Source organism: Eublepharis macularius, chromosome 12, assembly GCF_028583425.1.
Source record: "Eublepharis macularius isolate TG4126 chromosome 12, MPM_Emac_v1.0, whole genome shotgun sequence".
Lineage (NCBI taxonomy): Eukaryota > Metazoa > Chordata > Lepidosauria > Squamata > Eublepharidae > Eublepharis > Eublepharis macularius.
In genome coordinates, this window is record NC_072801.1 from 37837417 (window position 1) to 37855370 (window position 17954).

Below are 17954 nucleotides of genomic sequence, written 5' to 3' on the forward strand. Positions count from 1 at the left end.
GACGCTAAATTTCCTAACTCCACACCCAGCATTTTTCAGGATGGGACACAGGTTGGAAGGACTCTGAGCTTTACCATATCTCCGTGTCCTTCTCATCTTAGCCCGAGTCCCACCGCCATACCTCCTTCGCCCCCAGTATGTGAAGATCATACTGGTGTATGATCTTCACATGTTATGTGTACATGGTTCCTACACCCCTTATACCAGTGTGCACACCATGTAGGGAAAAAGTTGTCTGGGAAATTGGTTCCAAGCCATTAGACGTCCCTGACTTCCTGGGTAGTTCCCCATTTAATGTAGCACTTGTAATAACTTACAGGTAGGATTGCCAACTCCTGCTTGTGCAACTCCCAGAGATTAGGGGTGATGCCTGTGGAGGGGGGGATTCAGGGAAGGATTTCACCTAAAATCTATGGTATACCATAGTGTCTGCCCTCTGAAGCTGCCATTTTCTCCAGAGGAACTGGTCTCTGGGGTCTGGAGATCAGTTGTAATTTCAGAAAAATTCCAGTCTCCACTTGGGTGTTGGCTACCCTGTTTGCAGGTACGCTAGTATTTCTTGCAATGAACACTTAACATGTGAACAACAGAAGTGTGTATTTAAACACCCCTGTTGAGAAGCTGCTGGCACATCTACGTGAGTGTTTTAAAACAGGTGTTACCATCTGCATGTTGTGTTTTCCATACAAAGTATGTTGGAAAGTAAAACCATCCTCAGTTAACTCTGTTTCCTCATCTCCCCCTTCCCATTCTAGCCCCCTAGACCCAGTTTTGGTACAGGAAGGGACCTGAGGGTAAAATGAAGGTACAGCAGTATTGTGTAATGCAGTTTCTGAAACAGCTGTTGTAGTTACATATTATGGGTAACCACATACACACATCCTTGGTTACTGAATTTCAAATTGATTATATGGAACTGAGTTATTAAATCATATTCATTTTGTTTGCTTGTAGTAATGAAATATGTGGGATTTTCTCCCTTCTTTGTTGTTTGAACGATTGTGGTGACTTTTAGAGGGTTGCTATAGTAGTATTGGGGATTCACCTTTTCCCTGACCTTACGGTTCTAGCAATAGAAAGTTGCTCAATCAATTACGCTTCAGTAAGAATAGTAAAAGCTGGATTTGGCTTGGAGAAACCTCACATGAGGCCTAGGTACAGGAAGAGCTGCACGCTGTTACTGGGGTGCCCAGTGCTCGGCAGGTTAGGAAACAGAAAGGCAAAGTGGCTGAAGGAGAGTTTTACATTGTGTAGTCTGCCTTCAGTCTTGGTGAGAAGGATAGGCTAAAAACCAAAACCCTGAGGAAGAGGGGGAGGAGGAGACTAACAGAAGGAAGTGGGGAGGGGGTGGAGAGTCGAGGGAAGGGAAGGAAGGGTTGGTTTGACAAGGGGTCTAGGAAGACAAGATCACACAGGGCCTAGGATAACTTTTGGCCCAAGATAACTTTTGGCAGGAAAGCTGAGTGGGAAGGAAGCCCCATGCCCTGAGAGAAGTTGAGGCTGTGTCCACGCATTTGGCAATTATTTGCACCTGAAATGTGCTGTCCAAGAGGGCGTGTGGGAGCAGCACAAGTCTGAGGAAAAGAAGTCTAGGAAAAGAGTGGAACTGTGGGAGGATTGCGGTCAACGGGGGTCAGGGAAACAAGGGCAAAGAAACAGGGCTTTTTACACATATCCTTGGGTATTGCACTATGGTGTGGACAAACCAAATCCAGTTGCAAATTATTGCTACAGTGCAAGGATGTGTGGATGTCATTTTAGATGGGATGCTCCAGAGAGTCTAAGAGGGTGAAGGGAGCGGAACAAAATGGCAGCAGCCTGAGGGAAAGAGAGACAAAGGCACAGAGTTCATGAAGGGGAGACATCATAGCTGAATGGGATCTCTGAGTTCAGACTGATAGATGCTATGGGAACAGTCAGCACAGCAGGGGAGTTGCCAGTAAGCCTGGCCTGAGGGCCTCCCCATGGCATCTGTCTGGCCACTGTCGGTGATAGCAGGAAGCCTGGACTAAATGAAGCATTAGTTTGATCCACCATGGGGAGACCCTGATTCCAGTCCCCCCTCTGTCATGGAAGGTCACAAGGTGACTTTGCGCTGCTTGCTCACATGGTCTCTTAGCTTGATCTGTCTCCCAGGATTGTTTTGAGGATAAAATGGGGAAGAGAACAATTTTAAATATGCCCTTGTGTCTCCATTGGGGGGGAAAGCAGGATATAAATATCTAAATAAATTAAGATTCTTTAAAATAAATGCTCTTTTTTAAAAAAAGAGAGAGGCTGTGTCCCTGCTATGGCTAGCAATGGGGCTTGAAAGCAAAAAAAGACCATTGGAGGCAAGAGGGAATGGAAGCAGAGCAGGCCGAGCGAGGAGGTGTTTTGAATCGTATATATTGAATTTAATATTTTGTTTAATAATAGATTTTCATTCCTTTTTTCCCCAGGCAAACACAATAGATGCCTAGGGAAGCTTCCTCTGTTTTAAGGCAGCTGCCCCTGTTCCAGCTGGGGAGGAGACCTAAGTCTTATTCCCCCCTCCCCATGCATACTGTTACCATGGGGGAGGGAATGTCACATTCCCTTCCTCTCATGGCTGGGTCACCCGGGGGTCATATGCAGAGGTGACCCTTGCCACAGCCGGTGACAATAGGACATTATAAAGGCAGGGGTGACAGAGAGAGAACAGGATTCCCATTCTGGGGCTTGGGGTGGGGGCGGCTGCTTTACGGGTACTGGTGAGGCCCTAGAGGGTAAGCAAGGTTACTTGAATTGGTGGGGGGGGGGGGGGTAGACAAGGGGGGAATTGCAATTTGCTTCCTTTCCCCTCAGCCCCCCAAGCCCCAGAGATAAAGAGCCCTTTTATGGCTGTACATGGTGTTGCGCTTTCCGCATGAATGGCAGGCTCGTTAGCAGTACTTTAAATAGCCTTTCAGAACGGCTAACAAAGCTGGGTGGGGGGTTGGGAGCAGGCAAGGACAGAGACTGCTGCATTCCCCACCCCGGATATGGGGTCAAAGAGAATCGTTTGGACCTTTGGGATGAATTTGCACAGCTCTTCTGCCACCACGGCCCACCATGTTTTGTTGGCAGAGCAAACCTGCCTCAGATACAAGTAACCTGCAGGCTGAAGGGGTGTGGGCTTCTTTACTGAAGTCTGAGCCCTAGATATAGGGTTATCCAACCATGTACTTTATAGCAGGGTTGTGAAGTAGATTAAGAAGACTGAGAGCTAAGGACAGGTAGAGTTTTTCACCTGGGCTTTCCATATTTCATAGCCCCTGCCTTGTCTCTACTATTTATTTTTTCGTCACCTATATAGAAGGTCTGCTTAGTGAGGAGTTAACTGTGTTGCATCTGATGATGTGGGTTCTAGTTAGGGTTGCCAAAACAGGCTGGGAAATTCTGAGAGATTTGAGGGTGGAGCATGAGGAGGGCAGAGTTTGAGGAGGGAAAGGACGTGAGCAGAGTAAGTGCCATAGAGTCCATCCTCCCAAACATCCATGTTTTCCAGAGGAACTGATCTCTGTTGTTTGGAGATCGGTTGTGTAATACTGGAAGATCTCCAGGCCCCACCTGGAGGCTGACATGAAAACCGTAACTCTAGCATGCTGACATAAAACAGTATTAGTCTTTACCGCACCTCTAGACTTCTCCTGTTTATTTTAGCAGTGAACTTCCACAGCTGAACAGAGAACTAAACCCAGTGCCACCCAGACCGTTTGATTTTTTTCTATCTACTAGACAACCCTGGGACATGTGGAGTGCCTCTGAGCATGTGCTGTGTGCCATTCTTTCACTGATAAATTAAATACAAATAATACCACATATATACAACATGTAAGACTGAACTTTAAGGAATGGGTTTTATTGACTTAAACCCTCAAGCTCTTTTCTTTCAGAAGTTAAATTGCCAAGGTAATACATACAGCATGAGGAGGATCTGTCAGCACTACAATTATAATCTGGTTTTAAATAGGCCATGAAAAAAGTGGTTAAGAATCCACAATTAATCCCATCTGAAATTCCTTACACCTTCAAATAGGCTTGTGTGAAAAAGTATTCAGCCTGAGAAATACTCTGTGGGCCCAGAGGAAGTATGACTCTTCTGCCCGAGGCAGAGTCATTGCTTAGATGTGGGAGTGAACATTTACTTTCTCTCAGAACATTAGAACTGAGAGCCATCCAATGAAAACTGGGTTGCAGTCATTTCTGGACTTGTAAAATATCTAATTCGCCCATGAAACTCATTGCATCAAGATGTTGTGATGCCACAGCTTTTCAAAAAAGGTCATACAAATCAGTGGGAAATAGATCTGTCAGCAAGAAGCTTATTTTCCTCCTTGTGTTCTGAAATCACTAATTCCCAAACTTGTGTGCCAGAGCATACACGTACGCTGCAAAAAATAAATAGTGAAGCTGTTTGAATCCAAACTATTCACTAACGAAAGTGTCTTGCCTAGAGCATCTCTGCACCATTTACTGCTCTAGCCTTGCCTTCTCCTTGGGGAATGTGTGGAGGGACACAGTTCTGCCACATCCTCCTTGATTGGGTGTGATTGGACCATTCAAGCATTCCTGATACAGAGATGCAAAACAAATGCTCACTCTCAGAAGATGATGTCCATGGAATCTCTGCATGAACTGCCATTCGGAGCTTGCATTCTTCAGCTCAGGACAGTTATGCAGAGAAATAAAGAATGGTGTCCTTTGAAGAACTAATGAGTACTTCTGCATCTCAGAATGCTGAGTGGGTAAGAATGAGTTGCGCTTCCTGTTTCAGTTCAGACACTCTGAAATCCTCAGAAGAAGCCTTTCTCTGTGCCTTCCTCCTCCCCGCCCCAAGGCTCCGTTAGCAAGATCTTTCTTGGGAGCAATGCCCTTTCTTTGAAAAGCTTGCTGATTATTTTTTTCCCTTTCAATCTTTTGAATCCATATGGGGGGGAAAAACTCTTCTATCTAGTAGAACTTTAGTGTCATTGATGGGGTTTACAGATGGTTTTAGTTCACTACTATTTACCCTTGATGAGAGTTTTGATGTTTTTCTGTTATAGTAATATGCCATTTTACGGCATTTTTATTATATAGAATGTAAATCACTTTGGGATCCTGAATGGGACAAGTAAAATAGGGGTTTAAAAGGTTTAAATAAATTAAAGCAATTGTCACCATCCTGCCAACTTCTCAATTTCATTTGGCCTCTGGCTCGCTACAAATGCAACCTGTAGGGCCATATAGGACCTTGCTGTAGAATACCTTCTTGTGCTGCAAATTTCCCCTTTAAGCTCTGACTTCTTGGCTCTGTTTTCCCCTCACCACAGGGTACATCCCTAGCTACTTGGACAAAGATGAACAGTGTGTTGTATGTGGAGACAAAGCCACAGGGTACCACTACCGATGCATCACCTGCGAAGGCTGCAAGGTAATAAGTGCTTGGGAGGGAGGGAGTGGGTGGGAGAGCAGCTTAGCGGAATGTCCCCTGGACTATTATGTGGCTTGGTGTATGTGTGATCTGTTCTAATCCTACACAACAACTAGGTAGCTGCCCAGGATAGCAAAACAGAGGGTGGCACTTTTGCTGCTACAATCAATGGCATTTGACCTTATAGCTGTTGGGGACAAATTGTGGTGCTGAAGGGTGTGGAGTTAATGGAGTCCATAAAGTTCACAACCAGCGGTGTGTTCAGCAGTCCTGCAGAACCAAAGTTCATTGAATACAGAAGGGGTGTGTGATAGTGGAATGAACAGAAGAATGAAGGGCAGCTTGTTTCCACAAGGTACAAAGGGTTGCTAGGAATGGTGAATGAATGAAGAAACTGACTGCATAAACCTTTTGCTCTGTGCCTACCCTATCTGTTTCTTGTTTCACTATCTTCCCTCCCCAAATTCTGCAAATGCTATTACTTCTTGATCATGGTTGTATCTTCCTCCAAGGAACTTGGGGTGGGTCATGCATTGAGCTATTAGATAGTATCCTGGTTTTTTTATTTAGAAAAATCCAAAGAACCTGCTCAAGGTGAGTTACTAAAAAGAAGATAATAGAAATTATTAAATTTTATTAAAAAGCATAAAATAATGCAAAACTAAGCAACTTCAAATTAGTCGCATGAAACAGTTTACAGGATAAATACATACCTCTCAGAGGGTCAACCCCTTAATTAAAGAAAACTTTTGCCAGATGCCATGTTTGTTGGGTCTTAAGGGCACAAGACAGGTGCCGCTGCTGAAAAAGCATTTTTCACTGGTCACGCAATAAACCAACATAATAAATCCCCACTCTGTAAGGTAGGTTTAGGCTGAGACAATGCTAGGGGATGCAAGGCACTGCCTGGCACCCCTGGGGGTGTAGCAAGGGACAAACATGACATTTCACTGCATGCTGAAGTCACATCTGGGTGAAACTCCAGACATGAGAACACTGCATTGTCTAGTACTCTAGAAACTCTATAGCAGGGGTGGCCAAAGTTGCTTAATGTAAGAGCCACATAGAATAAATGTCAGATGTTTGAGAGCCGAAAGACATGATGCATTGAAGTGACTTCAGATGAGAAGGTGGGTGTGGGGGAGTGTCTTGAAAGTGACATCACAGAAAGGGGTGGGGTTTTGGTGCAGTATGCTGGAAGTGACATCATTGGAAGGGGTGGAGCTTAGGGAAAGCCATCACCTGACCTTTGACTTCAAAGTGACATCACAAAAGTGACATCACATCCTTGCTTGGCTTCACCCCCAAAGTCCCCATATATTTTCCGAGTCAGACCTGGCAACCCCTACATTTTTATTGAAAATATGAAAGTCATGGAAAGAAAGAAGGAAGGAAACAAGGAAAAGGGAGGAAAGACATGGAAAGAAAGGAGGGAAGGGAGGGAAATAAACTAGACTAAAATAAAATGTATGGCCATGGCGATACTCAGAGACCTCCGGGAGCCACACAATATGTCTAGAAGAGCCACATTTGGCTCCCGAGCCGCAGTTTGGCCACCCCTGCTCTATAGTATAACAACAGAGTTTCAGCTGTTTGACATCACATCCAGTTTTGTAACCAGACATCATGGCAGCATGTAGTACAATGTCATTTCCACCCCTGCTGTTTCTCCCACTAGCCCCAGAGGAGACAGGGGAACATTGTCAGGAGGATGCCTGTGGGTGCTTGATATCTCTAGCCAATGCTGTAGCTGCCAGACCATATGCAGCCAATGTGCTAGGACAGTGATCCCCAATGTGGTGCCCTCCAATGCATTTCCTGATGCCCGTTTTGTTATTTCCCAAAACAAAAATGCAGTTTCAGCTTTCCTTTGCTTACTTGGAAGAACCCAGGAGGCATCGGCTTTGTGGTATCATGGAGCACTCATTCAGAAATACCAGCTTACATCACAGGAGGATACTGGGCTCAGAATCTCCCAATGTTTTGTGATTGGCCAACCCTCTCCCTGACAGCCTTTCTGTGATTGGCCAAGTACTCCCCCTTCCCTGTGACAGCCATTTTGTGGTGGCTCATGCCGACCCCAAAATTCCAAAAGAGCCCTGAGGCACTACAAGATTGAAGGACTCCTGTGCTCAAGTTAGAAATGATGTATCTTCCTGCCTCAGTGGACTTATAGTTACTCTTAAAAGGAGGGTTCCCCTGAAGGAAATGACAGCTTCAGAGGGTGGGCTGTATGGCATCACATCCCTGCTGAGCTCCTTCCCCTCCCCAAACTCTGCCCCTAAATCTCCAGGAATTTTCCAACCTAAGAAGCTGCTGCTGGAAATCCAAACTAAAAAATTCACATCATAATTTAGCAAGAGCCCACAATCATTCGAATCCTGCTACTGCCGTGAGCTAAGTAGATGGCCTTGAGTAAGCCACTCCTCTCAGGCCCAGCGCCCCAGCTGTATTGTGGGGATAATAATGACACTGAGTTTGCTCAGCGCTCTGATTGGGACACTAATTTGTCTGGAAGAGCAGTATATAAGCACAGTTGTTGTTGTTGTTAGGGCTGTGGGGTGGAAGATTTTCCAGTTCCTTTATTTTTTCACAGAAAAAAGATTCTAAAGACTTACTGTTTTTATAAAATTTAATAACCATGAATGGGTGTTGTTGCCAGTAAAACATTAGGCAAGCTTCACAGTTTTAAAGTCATAATTATTGTTTTGGGAGGTGATTATCCCTAGGAATTATGAGAGAGAGTACCTGTATATTTTGTTGATTTGTAAACTTGTAGGGTGGTGGTGAGACAATAAAACAACAAATGCAAACAATAATCTAATAAAATATCAAGCTATAAATTCACCCAACTGGCTGAGCAGGTCTAAGCCAAAACGAAAGACTTTCATGTCCTTTCTCACATGGAGAAAGGAATGAACAAGCAGTGAGGTGCCCCACTGACCTCCATGGTTGAAAGTGAAGTTCTCTTGAAGTAGATGAGTAGAAGGCCACATCCTTGGCCTATGAAGAACAGGGCCGTTTCCAGATGGCTTACCTGCACCCGGGACATCGGGACACGTTTCGGATCGTGCCGGGGAAAACGTGAAATATCACGTTTTCTCACGCGAGTTTTGCGCGACATCGTGCAAAACTCGCGCGAGAAAACACGATATTTCGCATTTTCCCCAGCACGATCCGAAACGTGGCCCGACGTCCCGGGTGCAGGTAAGCTATCTGGAAACGGCCCTGTTCTTTGGGAGTGCTAAAATTGGTGTGTCCGTGGCTTTTTGTGTTTTCAATGTGTGTTTTTTTTTTTATTCAAACGCTCTGAGTGAAATATTTTATTATTCCTTATATTACTTATGTATGTTATTTACAGTCAGCCTTTCTCCTTGAGACTGGGGGGGGGGTGGGCTTATACAGTGTAATTCAATACAATACAAAGTACATGCTAGATTGTCTTTATATTTTGTCTTTATATTTTTACAAGTATTATTCCAATTAAAATAATGGCCACATAAAACTGAATTTGTTTGGCTATAGCATTTAAACCACACTTGATCTGCTCCCTGCCTTGAAATATTTCAGTTCAAGTATTTGTTTGTTTATTTATTTATTTACTTAACTTTTAGCTCACATTTCTCCCCATTGGGGACCGAAAGCAGGTTTTGGAATTCTCATTTTCAGTTTCTAATTCTAGACAAACAAACCCGCATTGTTTGTCCATGAGAAAATGGTCCCTCAAAAGCCACATTGAAATGATTAGAAGTTTCCCAGTGGGTGTTTCCTCAAGGGTCTGTTTGTCTGTCTGTCTCTTTCTGTCTCTGCTGCCCCTCATAGTACCTGAAATATGTTGGGCAGCCCCAAGCCACCTCAGCCCATGAGAGAATAGTTTTTAAGTCCCGTGGCAAAAAGTTTGTTTGAAATGGAGAAAGGAAGGCAGGAGTAAGATCAGAGCAGAAGTAAAACTGGGACAGAGAGCTATGTTGAAAAACACTCTTTTATCCCTAGTATTCATGTGTTTTCCAGGCACAATGATACGAGACAAAGAATTTGTATTTTATTTGTTTTAATTATTTTCACTTTTTAAAAAAATGATGATTATGAATTAGACACGGCACAGCTTACAAAGAGACACCCCCTGTTCTGCCACCCCTTCCCCATGTGTTTTTGGCAGAAGACAAGCCTTCCCACAGGGGGTTAGCTAAGGACGCTGGGCACCACAGTCTTTAGTGGGCATTAGTGGAAGGATAGGGGATGGGGGGAGTTGGCTGAGGGCGTTGCTGGTCATCCAGCTATGTTGGGTGTCTAATGAGCAAGAATTCTATTAGGGTGTTCTGACTAGGTTTGTGTCTTGCACTCTGCAGGCTGGCCAGGTCTGGGCTCCTTTGGGTTGAGGTTGCAAGCTTGGCTGACTAGGCTTGGGAGTGTACACTAGAGCGTGGAGCTGGAAGCAGGGAGCTGGAGCACTGAGTTTGTGCCTAGCGGACTGGTTGATTCAGCAAGGCAGCCTTCTCAGCCTAAATAGGCAGGGTGTTGATCATGCTCAGCTGCACTTTCTGACAGGTGTTGAAGCTCTTACAATTGTGCTCTGGTCAGGAAATGGCAAGGAAGTACCACTTTCAGCACTCTGCTCTGGATCTACAGAGAGGTGATGTGCAGCCAGTCCGGCACTTTGCCTCCTTTGTGCCACCTCATTGTGGGCCTTCCGCCACCGCCATTCCTGCAGAGTTGGAGAGAGTCCTAGGGGGATGCAGGCCTGGGTTCGAGTCCTGTCTGAAGGCCTAGCAGCTAGCTCCGAGGCCACTAGCATGGTTTCTCTTGCAGGCTCTGGCAGAGTGGCCTCTGGTGCTGCTGGTTCATCCTCAGCAGGTGCCTCTGCAGTTCGGGGACCTCCCTGGCCCCTCTCATCCTCCTCAGACACTGACTGGGGCTGCTCAGGCTCCTCCCTGAGGACTCTTGAGTTGGAGTCACTGAGATGATTGGAGGGGATCGTGACAGTTTGAGAATGTATTATTCTGCCACTGGGTGTTGCTGAAATGGTATTATCGTTCTGCTGGCACTTTCATCTGGTTTGGGACAGGCTGAAGTGGAGTGCCACTTGAGCTCTGGGATCTCTAGCAGAAGTGGGGTGACTTTTTCCCTACTCATCTCTAGTTTTGCTTGAGATTGGATGTAAAAGGTTGGGTGGAATCTGGTCCAGCCTCTCTGCCACATCCCAGATTAATGTTTGAACCTGAGAGCATCCCTGCAAAGTACTATCAGTGCCAGGGTAAATATAAAAATGAGCATCTTTCTGAATATATGCAAAGTGTCTGGTAGCTGCATATCACTGCTTTTCTTTGCCTAAACCCTTTTTGTTTGGCTTTTATCCCTAGCACATTTTTCCCCACTATCCTCCAAGGAAGTTCAACCCTATTAGGCTTAAAAATACTACCTGACCAAGGTCATCCAGTGAGCTTTGTGGCTGAGCAAGCTGCCCCAATACCAACTCTAACCACTATATAACACTGCCCCTCTAGGGCCTGGTGGTTCCTTCCAGGGGAAGGAGGAGAGCCATACTCAATGTTGTGCATTCGCATTGTACTGTGAAAGCTTTTTCTGTGGTCACACTTCATGCAGGAGTTACCTGCAAAATTAGAGCCATGTGTCCCTCAAGAAAACTACCCTTGAACTAGGGGCTTCTCCACATGCTCAAATTATTCCTGATTTTCTTAGCAGTCGATCCACAAGCACTGGGATCAGTTTGGGTACAGTTCTTCCACACGTGTGTCCTCCCTCTGCATTTTAACAGTTGGGGATTCTGTTTATTTTCTTCCTCACGTGCCCTAAATAATCAGGATTTTCACGTGAAGGTGCTGTCGCCACCAGCAGCATCATTGGTGGTGTCAAAGCACCCTTCCCCCCTTTTTTCTCGTTTTATCCCTTGCTGAAGTCTTCACCACCACAGTCCCCAGCTTTTGCAACTTTTTAAAAAAATTGTCAATTTCATGTTATAATGACCTAATATCATAATAATAGATGGAGCAGGTTCTCTGAATTCTCGGCATTCATTTTTTTAAAAGTATGTCTCCAGCCCCTTCCGTTGCTGAAATATAAGAAAAAAGGCAACAGATCGGACTACTTACTTTTTTTTTAAATGAAAGCTGAGGATTCAGAGAACCTGCTGCATCTATTATTATAACATTAGGTCATTATAACGTTGTAAAATTGATGATTAAAAATAAAGATTGAAAGTGATACCAGGAGGGGGACTGAAGACGGAGGGAGAGACGAGTTGTTTGACTATGATGAACAGCCAATCAGGTGGGCAGGTGGGCAGGACAAACAAAACCAAAAGAAACATTCCACACAAGGAACAAAAGAGAGACAGAATCAGCATTTAAAAAAAAAATCGGGTAAAAGTGATCTCAAATGAACCGAGAGAAAAATGGGGAAAACAAAAAAAAAGTCAGAGTGAAATGTGAAGGCAGATAAATGCTTTGCAGAAATCAGATGATAAATCAAAGCGGTACAGGGCCAAACCCCACAAAAACTTTATTTTGATACTTTAATATTTTTTAAAAATTGAAAATACAAAAACGCAGGAAAATGCTTCACATATTTTGTAACCATGTAAGCTGACTTAAAAAGAAAGAGAGATCGAGAGCAGCTCATTACAAATAAATTTGCTTGACAGTAACTTAGCAGTAATTGAACTGTGTTCCCAGCTATTAACTTTTTTCTGGCCTATGAACCTTTTCATAGGTAAGGGTTCCTCAGAATTTGAAAAATTAATTTATTGGTTCCTCATGGAAAGCTACTTGTAAGCAAAAAAACAAAAACAAAATCCATGTAAAACCTTTTATTACCAGATAAAAGGACAGTATGAAAGTTCTCTGGAGCTCTTCATCAGGCTGAATGCCTCCTCTCAATTTTTTAAATGGCTTGGGGAGGGGGAGAAGCAGATGCCTCAGGCCATGGTTTTAAGACTTTGTCTCGACAGCATCCTGAGAAAAATGCTGAATGGGTATGCAGATCTCAAATAATGCTGGTGTCAGGATGCACCCCTGGCATTCTGGAAGAAAGAAGTAAAATATGGAGTCCTGCCAGTTGGAAACACAAAAAAACTCAACAGCAGTCCAAATGTTTTTGGAAGTCCACCTTTGGCCTTGATCTCTCTATGGACACAGGGAAAAGTTCCTCTCCCCAGCTTTCCTATAGTGAAAACCATCTGTCCTTGCACTGGTAATTGGTGGTGGAGAGGGCCCTCAAGTCATAGCTAACGTATGGCAACCCCTGGTGAGGTTTTCATGGCAAGAGACTAACAGAGGTGGTTTGCCATTGCCTGTATCTGCCACCCTGGTCTTCATTGGAGGTCTCCCATCCAATTACCAACCAAGGCTGACGCTGATTAGCTTCTAAGATCTGATGAAATCAGGCTCACCTTGGCTATCCAGGTCAGGGTGCACTGGTAATTAAAGAGTGGCAGAAAGTTCACATTTAATGTTGCAATTGCAGCTGCAGCAGAGACTGCAGCCCTCTTTGTCAGAAGTGAAGAGCTGGTGGGCAGAAGAGACAGTGGGGAAGGGTCTCAGCCAGAGGATGAATGGGTTTGCAAACTTCCTTCCATATGGTTCTGACAGTGTTCTCCCCTTTGCAGGGCTTTTTCCGACGGACCATCCAGAAGAACCTGCACCCAACATACTCCTGCAAGTACGATGGTTCCTGCGTCATCGACAAGATCACCCGCAACCAGTGCCAGCTTTGTCGATTCAAGAAGTGCATTGCCGTTGGCATGGCCATGGACTGTAAGGGCATTGCGCCCGCTGTGGAAGAATGGGGATGAGTGGGGTGGGTGAGGGATGGGGGAGGGAGTGCTTGAACCCTCAGATCAGGGCCCCTGTGGGAAGGAATGTGGCCTGTGATGGGTATATGTTTGGGAGGGCCAGAGGCTAATGTTAAGAGCTATGTCGGTACCATGTGTCATGAAAGCATAAGGGCATCTCTTGAAATCTCTAGCCATTGAACCCTTGATGTGGCATGAGCGCACCAAGCCTCATAGTAGCTATCTCAGAATTCCATAGAGCGCCATTGGAGTCAGCCAATCAGCTTGCTTCCCATGAGGCACTTGGGCACGTCGGTGGTTGTGGCATAGCCAAACTGGCTGCAAAGACTCATTGGGGGGGCCTGACAGAATTTTGATTGGCTATGTGCGAGGCCCTGCCCTCCACTCACGCCTCCCCATTCTCCGCCGCTCCCTAGTGGTGCTGGATGACTCCAAGAGGGTAGCCAAGCGGAAACTGATCGAAGAGAACCGAGAGAGGCGGCGCAAAGAGGAGATGCTGAAATCTCTTCAGCATCGGCCAGAGCCGACGGCGGAGGAGTGGGAACTGATCCACATTGCCACAGAGGCACACCGCAGTACGAATGCCCAAGGCAGCCACTGGAAACAGAAGCGGAAATTTCTGGTAAATTGTGGTAATGGGTAGGGCATGTGGATTTCTGCTGAGGGGGAGGGGTTGCATACACCCACAAAAACTGATACCCAGTTGTGCATCCTGAAGTTCTTTTTAGAGAATATTTATTTTATTTTACAAAATTTGTACACCATCTTTGTGTCCAGTCAGGTCCACCAAGGTGACTAGTGGCTAAAAAGAAACATTATAAGAACAATTAAAACAAAAACATATTAAAAGCACATAAAAGTGTGATAGGGCAGGAATAAGTGATCATTGAGGGAATGCTTAACAAAATAAGGAAGTCTTCTCCTGCTGGTAGAAAACAGTGAGAGAAAGGGACAGACCAATATCCTGCAGGAAAGAGTCCCACAGTTTGATGCCACAGCCAAGAAGGGCTCCTGTTAGGTTGCCACCCACCTAGTCTCAGAGGGTTGAGGCCACCTGACACACAGACTTGGAAGATAACCTTGGTGGTGTGGTAGGTACATATTGGAGAAGAGGAGGTCCTTCAAGTATATGGGTCCCAATGCATATAATATTCCATTGCATGCCTTCTCTGATCTCATGCCCCCTAGCTTTTGTTTTGACTTAACCTTTCCATTGGCCTCCTTTTCCCACTGCTTGCCAAATAAGAAAAAGAAAAAAATGTGAAGCCCATGCGGGTTTGCTCGTGCTTTCTGATTACTCATGTGCTGCACAAGTGCGCTCAGCACCATTCCAAACAGGGAATTGCTTCAAAGAGATTGCAGACCGTAAGGTCCACTTTCCCCCATGTGTGTTCTTCCTTGTGACATGCATAAACAGGCAAAACTGGACACAAGCGCAGAGTGGGTGGGTAAAGGGATCAAGTTGGAGATGGACATCCGGCAAAGGCAGGGCTTTTTTTCTGGGAAAAGAGGTGGTGGAACTCAGTGGGTTGCCCTCGGAGAAAATGGTCACATGGCTGACGGCCCCGCCCCTGATCTCCAGACAGAGGGGAGTTTAGATTGCCCTCTGCGCTGCACGGTGCGGAAGGCAATCTAAACTCCCCTCTGTCTGGAGATCAGGGGGCGGGGCCACCAGCCATGTGACCATTTTCAAGAGGTTCCAGAACTCCGTTCCACCACGTTACAGCTGAAAAAAAGGCCTGGGCAAAGGTATTCCGTGTTCATTCAGGTGTTAAGATGACACTCATCTTTAACCATTTTGGGCTGTTCTGCCACCCAGAATTTATAGCTTGTAAAGAATTAACAGAGCAGTACATACTTTGTGCCAAAAAATAATACACAGCCATAAGAGCTTACAAAAATAAATAAAAGCCAAGATACTCGGGAAATGGTGTTCTGAACACAGAAACATATTCTCAGTATCTGCAGAATCACAATACACACATAACCCTGGCTGGGCTTAATGTTACATATTCATTGTTTAATTAACCTGAAGGATTTTTCTCTTCCTTTAGCACATTTCAACTCTGCCCCCCTGCCCCCGGCTGACAACCTATCTGTCTGAAAAAATAGTGGAAAATGTGGGATCCCCCTTCCCTCAGCTTTTCCAATTGAGTATTTGATTTCTACCCACAAGACAGCAGTCACTGTGTTTTAAAACTGGCTTCACATTCTGAAGAACTGTGGGAGTGGTTTTGGAAACACATGCTTTGCCATGCCCTGAAAAAGGCATGCCTTGGAATGTAAAAAAATTGTGTTAAAGCCATTTTCGCTACACTTCAGAATATATCTCTTCACATTTGAAACCATTTGAAACCAGAGATTTCCAGCCCTCCTCTCCCTGTGGAAAGTAGCTCTCATTGCTGCTGGTTTAGAAGCCATAACTGATTTGATTTTGTAGTGCCCCAGCTTTACATGTTTTCCACTACGTGTTTCTCTTACTGTGCTTAGTTCAGATGTCATATCCCTTAACCTTCTTCATCTAGTCCACTGTGATTTTGTCACGGTAGTTAAGGAGCAGTAAAAGAGTGGGTTTCCCCCTACTTTGGGGGGTTGTTTTAATATTTTGATATGAATTTGAGGGTTTCAGTCATATTAATGATTTCTAAGTATAGCAGGAGTGATTATTCCAAATGAATAAATGCAGAGTGAGATCTTTGCACTGGAGGTGTGAATTGGGGTGTTTGACAAGTAGCTAACTGGATGGATTTGTGTCTGCTTTTTCTTTCAGCATTTATTTGTATCTACAGGGCTACAGATGTCAGACACACCAAGTCCCTTATATAGGTTCTTCCCAAATAACTTGCAATGTTCGTTTTAAAAAATCAGTTATATCAGTTACTTGCAAGTAATTTCTCTCCCTGCTAACCCCCACCCTCAAACCTTCAGGCTTTCAGAAAGATATTTCCTGCATGCCACAGTGGAAGATATTTTCTGGAGGGAGTGGTGGCACAGTCTATGGGTCTATATTAGGGGTGATCTCCTTCTGTATACTTGTGGGCCACTCTTCTTTCCACACAATAGTTTTGGGAGCTGGAGAGCTCCAACCCTTCATAGGTGGGTAAGTAACTATGACCAAACTTGTGTTGCCTAATAAAAAGGTGACTTCACCAGTATGGAGTGCCTGTAATACAGTAAAAGGGGGAGCCCCTCAAGAACCAGGTTGGCCTCTGCCTTCCCAGAATACTGTTAACAGTATGAACTAAAACATATACCCAGTGTCTCTAGGCCAGCTAAGTTATCAGTGATGACTAAATCATGCTGAATGCATTGGAGCTTAAGTTTGTTGGAACCAAGTTGTTCTGTGCATTTCAGTGGGTCGTAGGCCTAGTTCAGGTAAAGAGCAAGGGAGGTGGTAAAACCTGTTTCTACGTGCACATTTTGGATGGCAGGGACTAGTGTTTAATCCTTCTTCATACAGAATGCTCCCCGAACATAGAAAACTAGCATGTTTAGGTTCTTCACTAATGTTTTTGTGTACAGGGATTCTTTTTGTTCATGCTGTGGAATTTAATCATACGACTCAGAGTGGGTACAATCCAAAATGAGTCAGTCTTTTCTCCATTTCTCTTTGTGTCACCTAAGTGTTGGTCATCACTAAGTATTGCACACAGACTGTTGCTCCTTCTTTTCCTTACAAGTTAAATATTCCATTTTATTTTTTTATTAAGTTCAATTAAAACTAGATATATGAGAGGCAGACATCAATCTTGTGAGTGTCTAGTTATTCATCAAATTGTAAAATGATTCTGAAATCCCTTTTTTAAAAAAACTTGTTTAAACTTTTTAAAAACTATAACACCACCTATTTTATTTGAACCAGATTTGTTGTGCTTTTGATGGATAAGCTTTTTAATCGCTGTGTGTTTTATTCTAGGTGTGCGTGTATTTATGTAGTATGTGTATGTGTATACACACATGTTCTAAATACTATAATTCCAGTACAAATTAGTTGTGTGCTTATACATTGCTACCAAAAACTTTGTTAACAGTTGATCCTCTAACCTGGTTAGAGTGCTGGACTAGGATCTGGGAGACAGATTTGAATCCCCTTTTTGCCAGGGAATTTGCTGGGTGACCTTGGGCCAGTCACACACTCTCAGCCTAATCTACCTCACAGGGCTGTTGTGAGGATTAAGTGGAGGAGAGGAGAACTATGTAAGCTACTTTGGGTCCCCACTGGGGAGAAAGGTGGGCTATAAATGAAGTTATATATCTGTGTTTTTTTCCACAATATCACATACGGATTCGTTTTGACATGTAAGTTTAAAAATTGTTTTCTGTCATAGCAATGAAGGTACACTTAGAAATTGACATATATATGAAAAGCGTCTTCTTAGATAAATTAAAGAACTCATAGCTTAGTCTGTTTAAAGAAAGAAATAGCCCCCCCCCAATAGTTCAGTGAGTGATCCAGACCTGCAGAGGAGTTTTTGAAGGGCTATGCTGGCTATGCAAAGGGACACAGCTGTGACCTCTGGCTCCCTCCAAGGGCAGATAAGCCAGAAACCTTCAGCCCCCTTCCTCTCTCCCTTCCTCCATCTCCCCGCCCCCCCTTAGCATGGCAGGGATTGTTGGGTTCAGGGTGCCCTCTGCTGTCCATTCTGAGTTGGTGCCAGGGCAGGTCAGGACAGAGAGGTCACATAAAGTGGGCATGGGGGGTGGGGAGAGGCCGTGGCAAGCAGAATG

At 44.6% G+C, this 17954-nt stretch overlaps 1 protein-coding gene across 1 annotated transcript in view; it reads left to right on the plus strand.

Moving 5' to 3' along the window:
- THRA (thyroid hormone receptor alpha) overlaps nucleotides 1-17954 on the plus strand; it is a 132472-nt gene that overhangs the window by 110127 nt on the left and 4391 nt on the right. The window contains exons 4-6 of the mRNA XM_054993631.1: nucleotides 5316-5416; nucleotides 13041-13188; nucleotides 13643-13848. Of these exons, the coding sequence (XP_054849606.1) occupies nucleotides 5316-5416; nucleotides 13041-13188; nucleotides 13643-13848 (455 nt within the window). The remainder of the gene's footprint in view (nucleotides 1-5315; nucleotides 5417-13040; nucleotides 13189-13642; nucleotides 13849-17954) is intronic.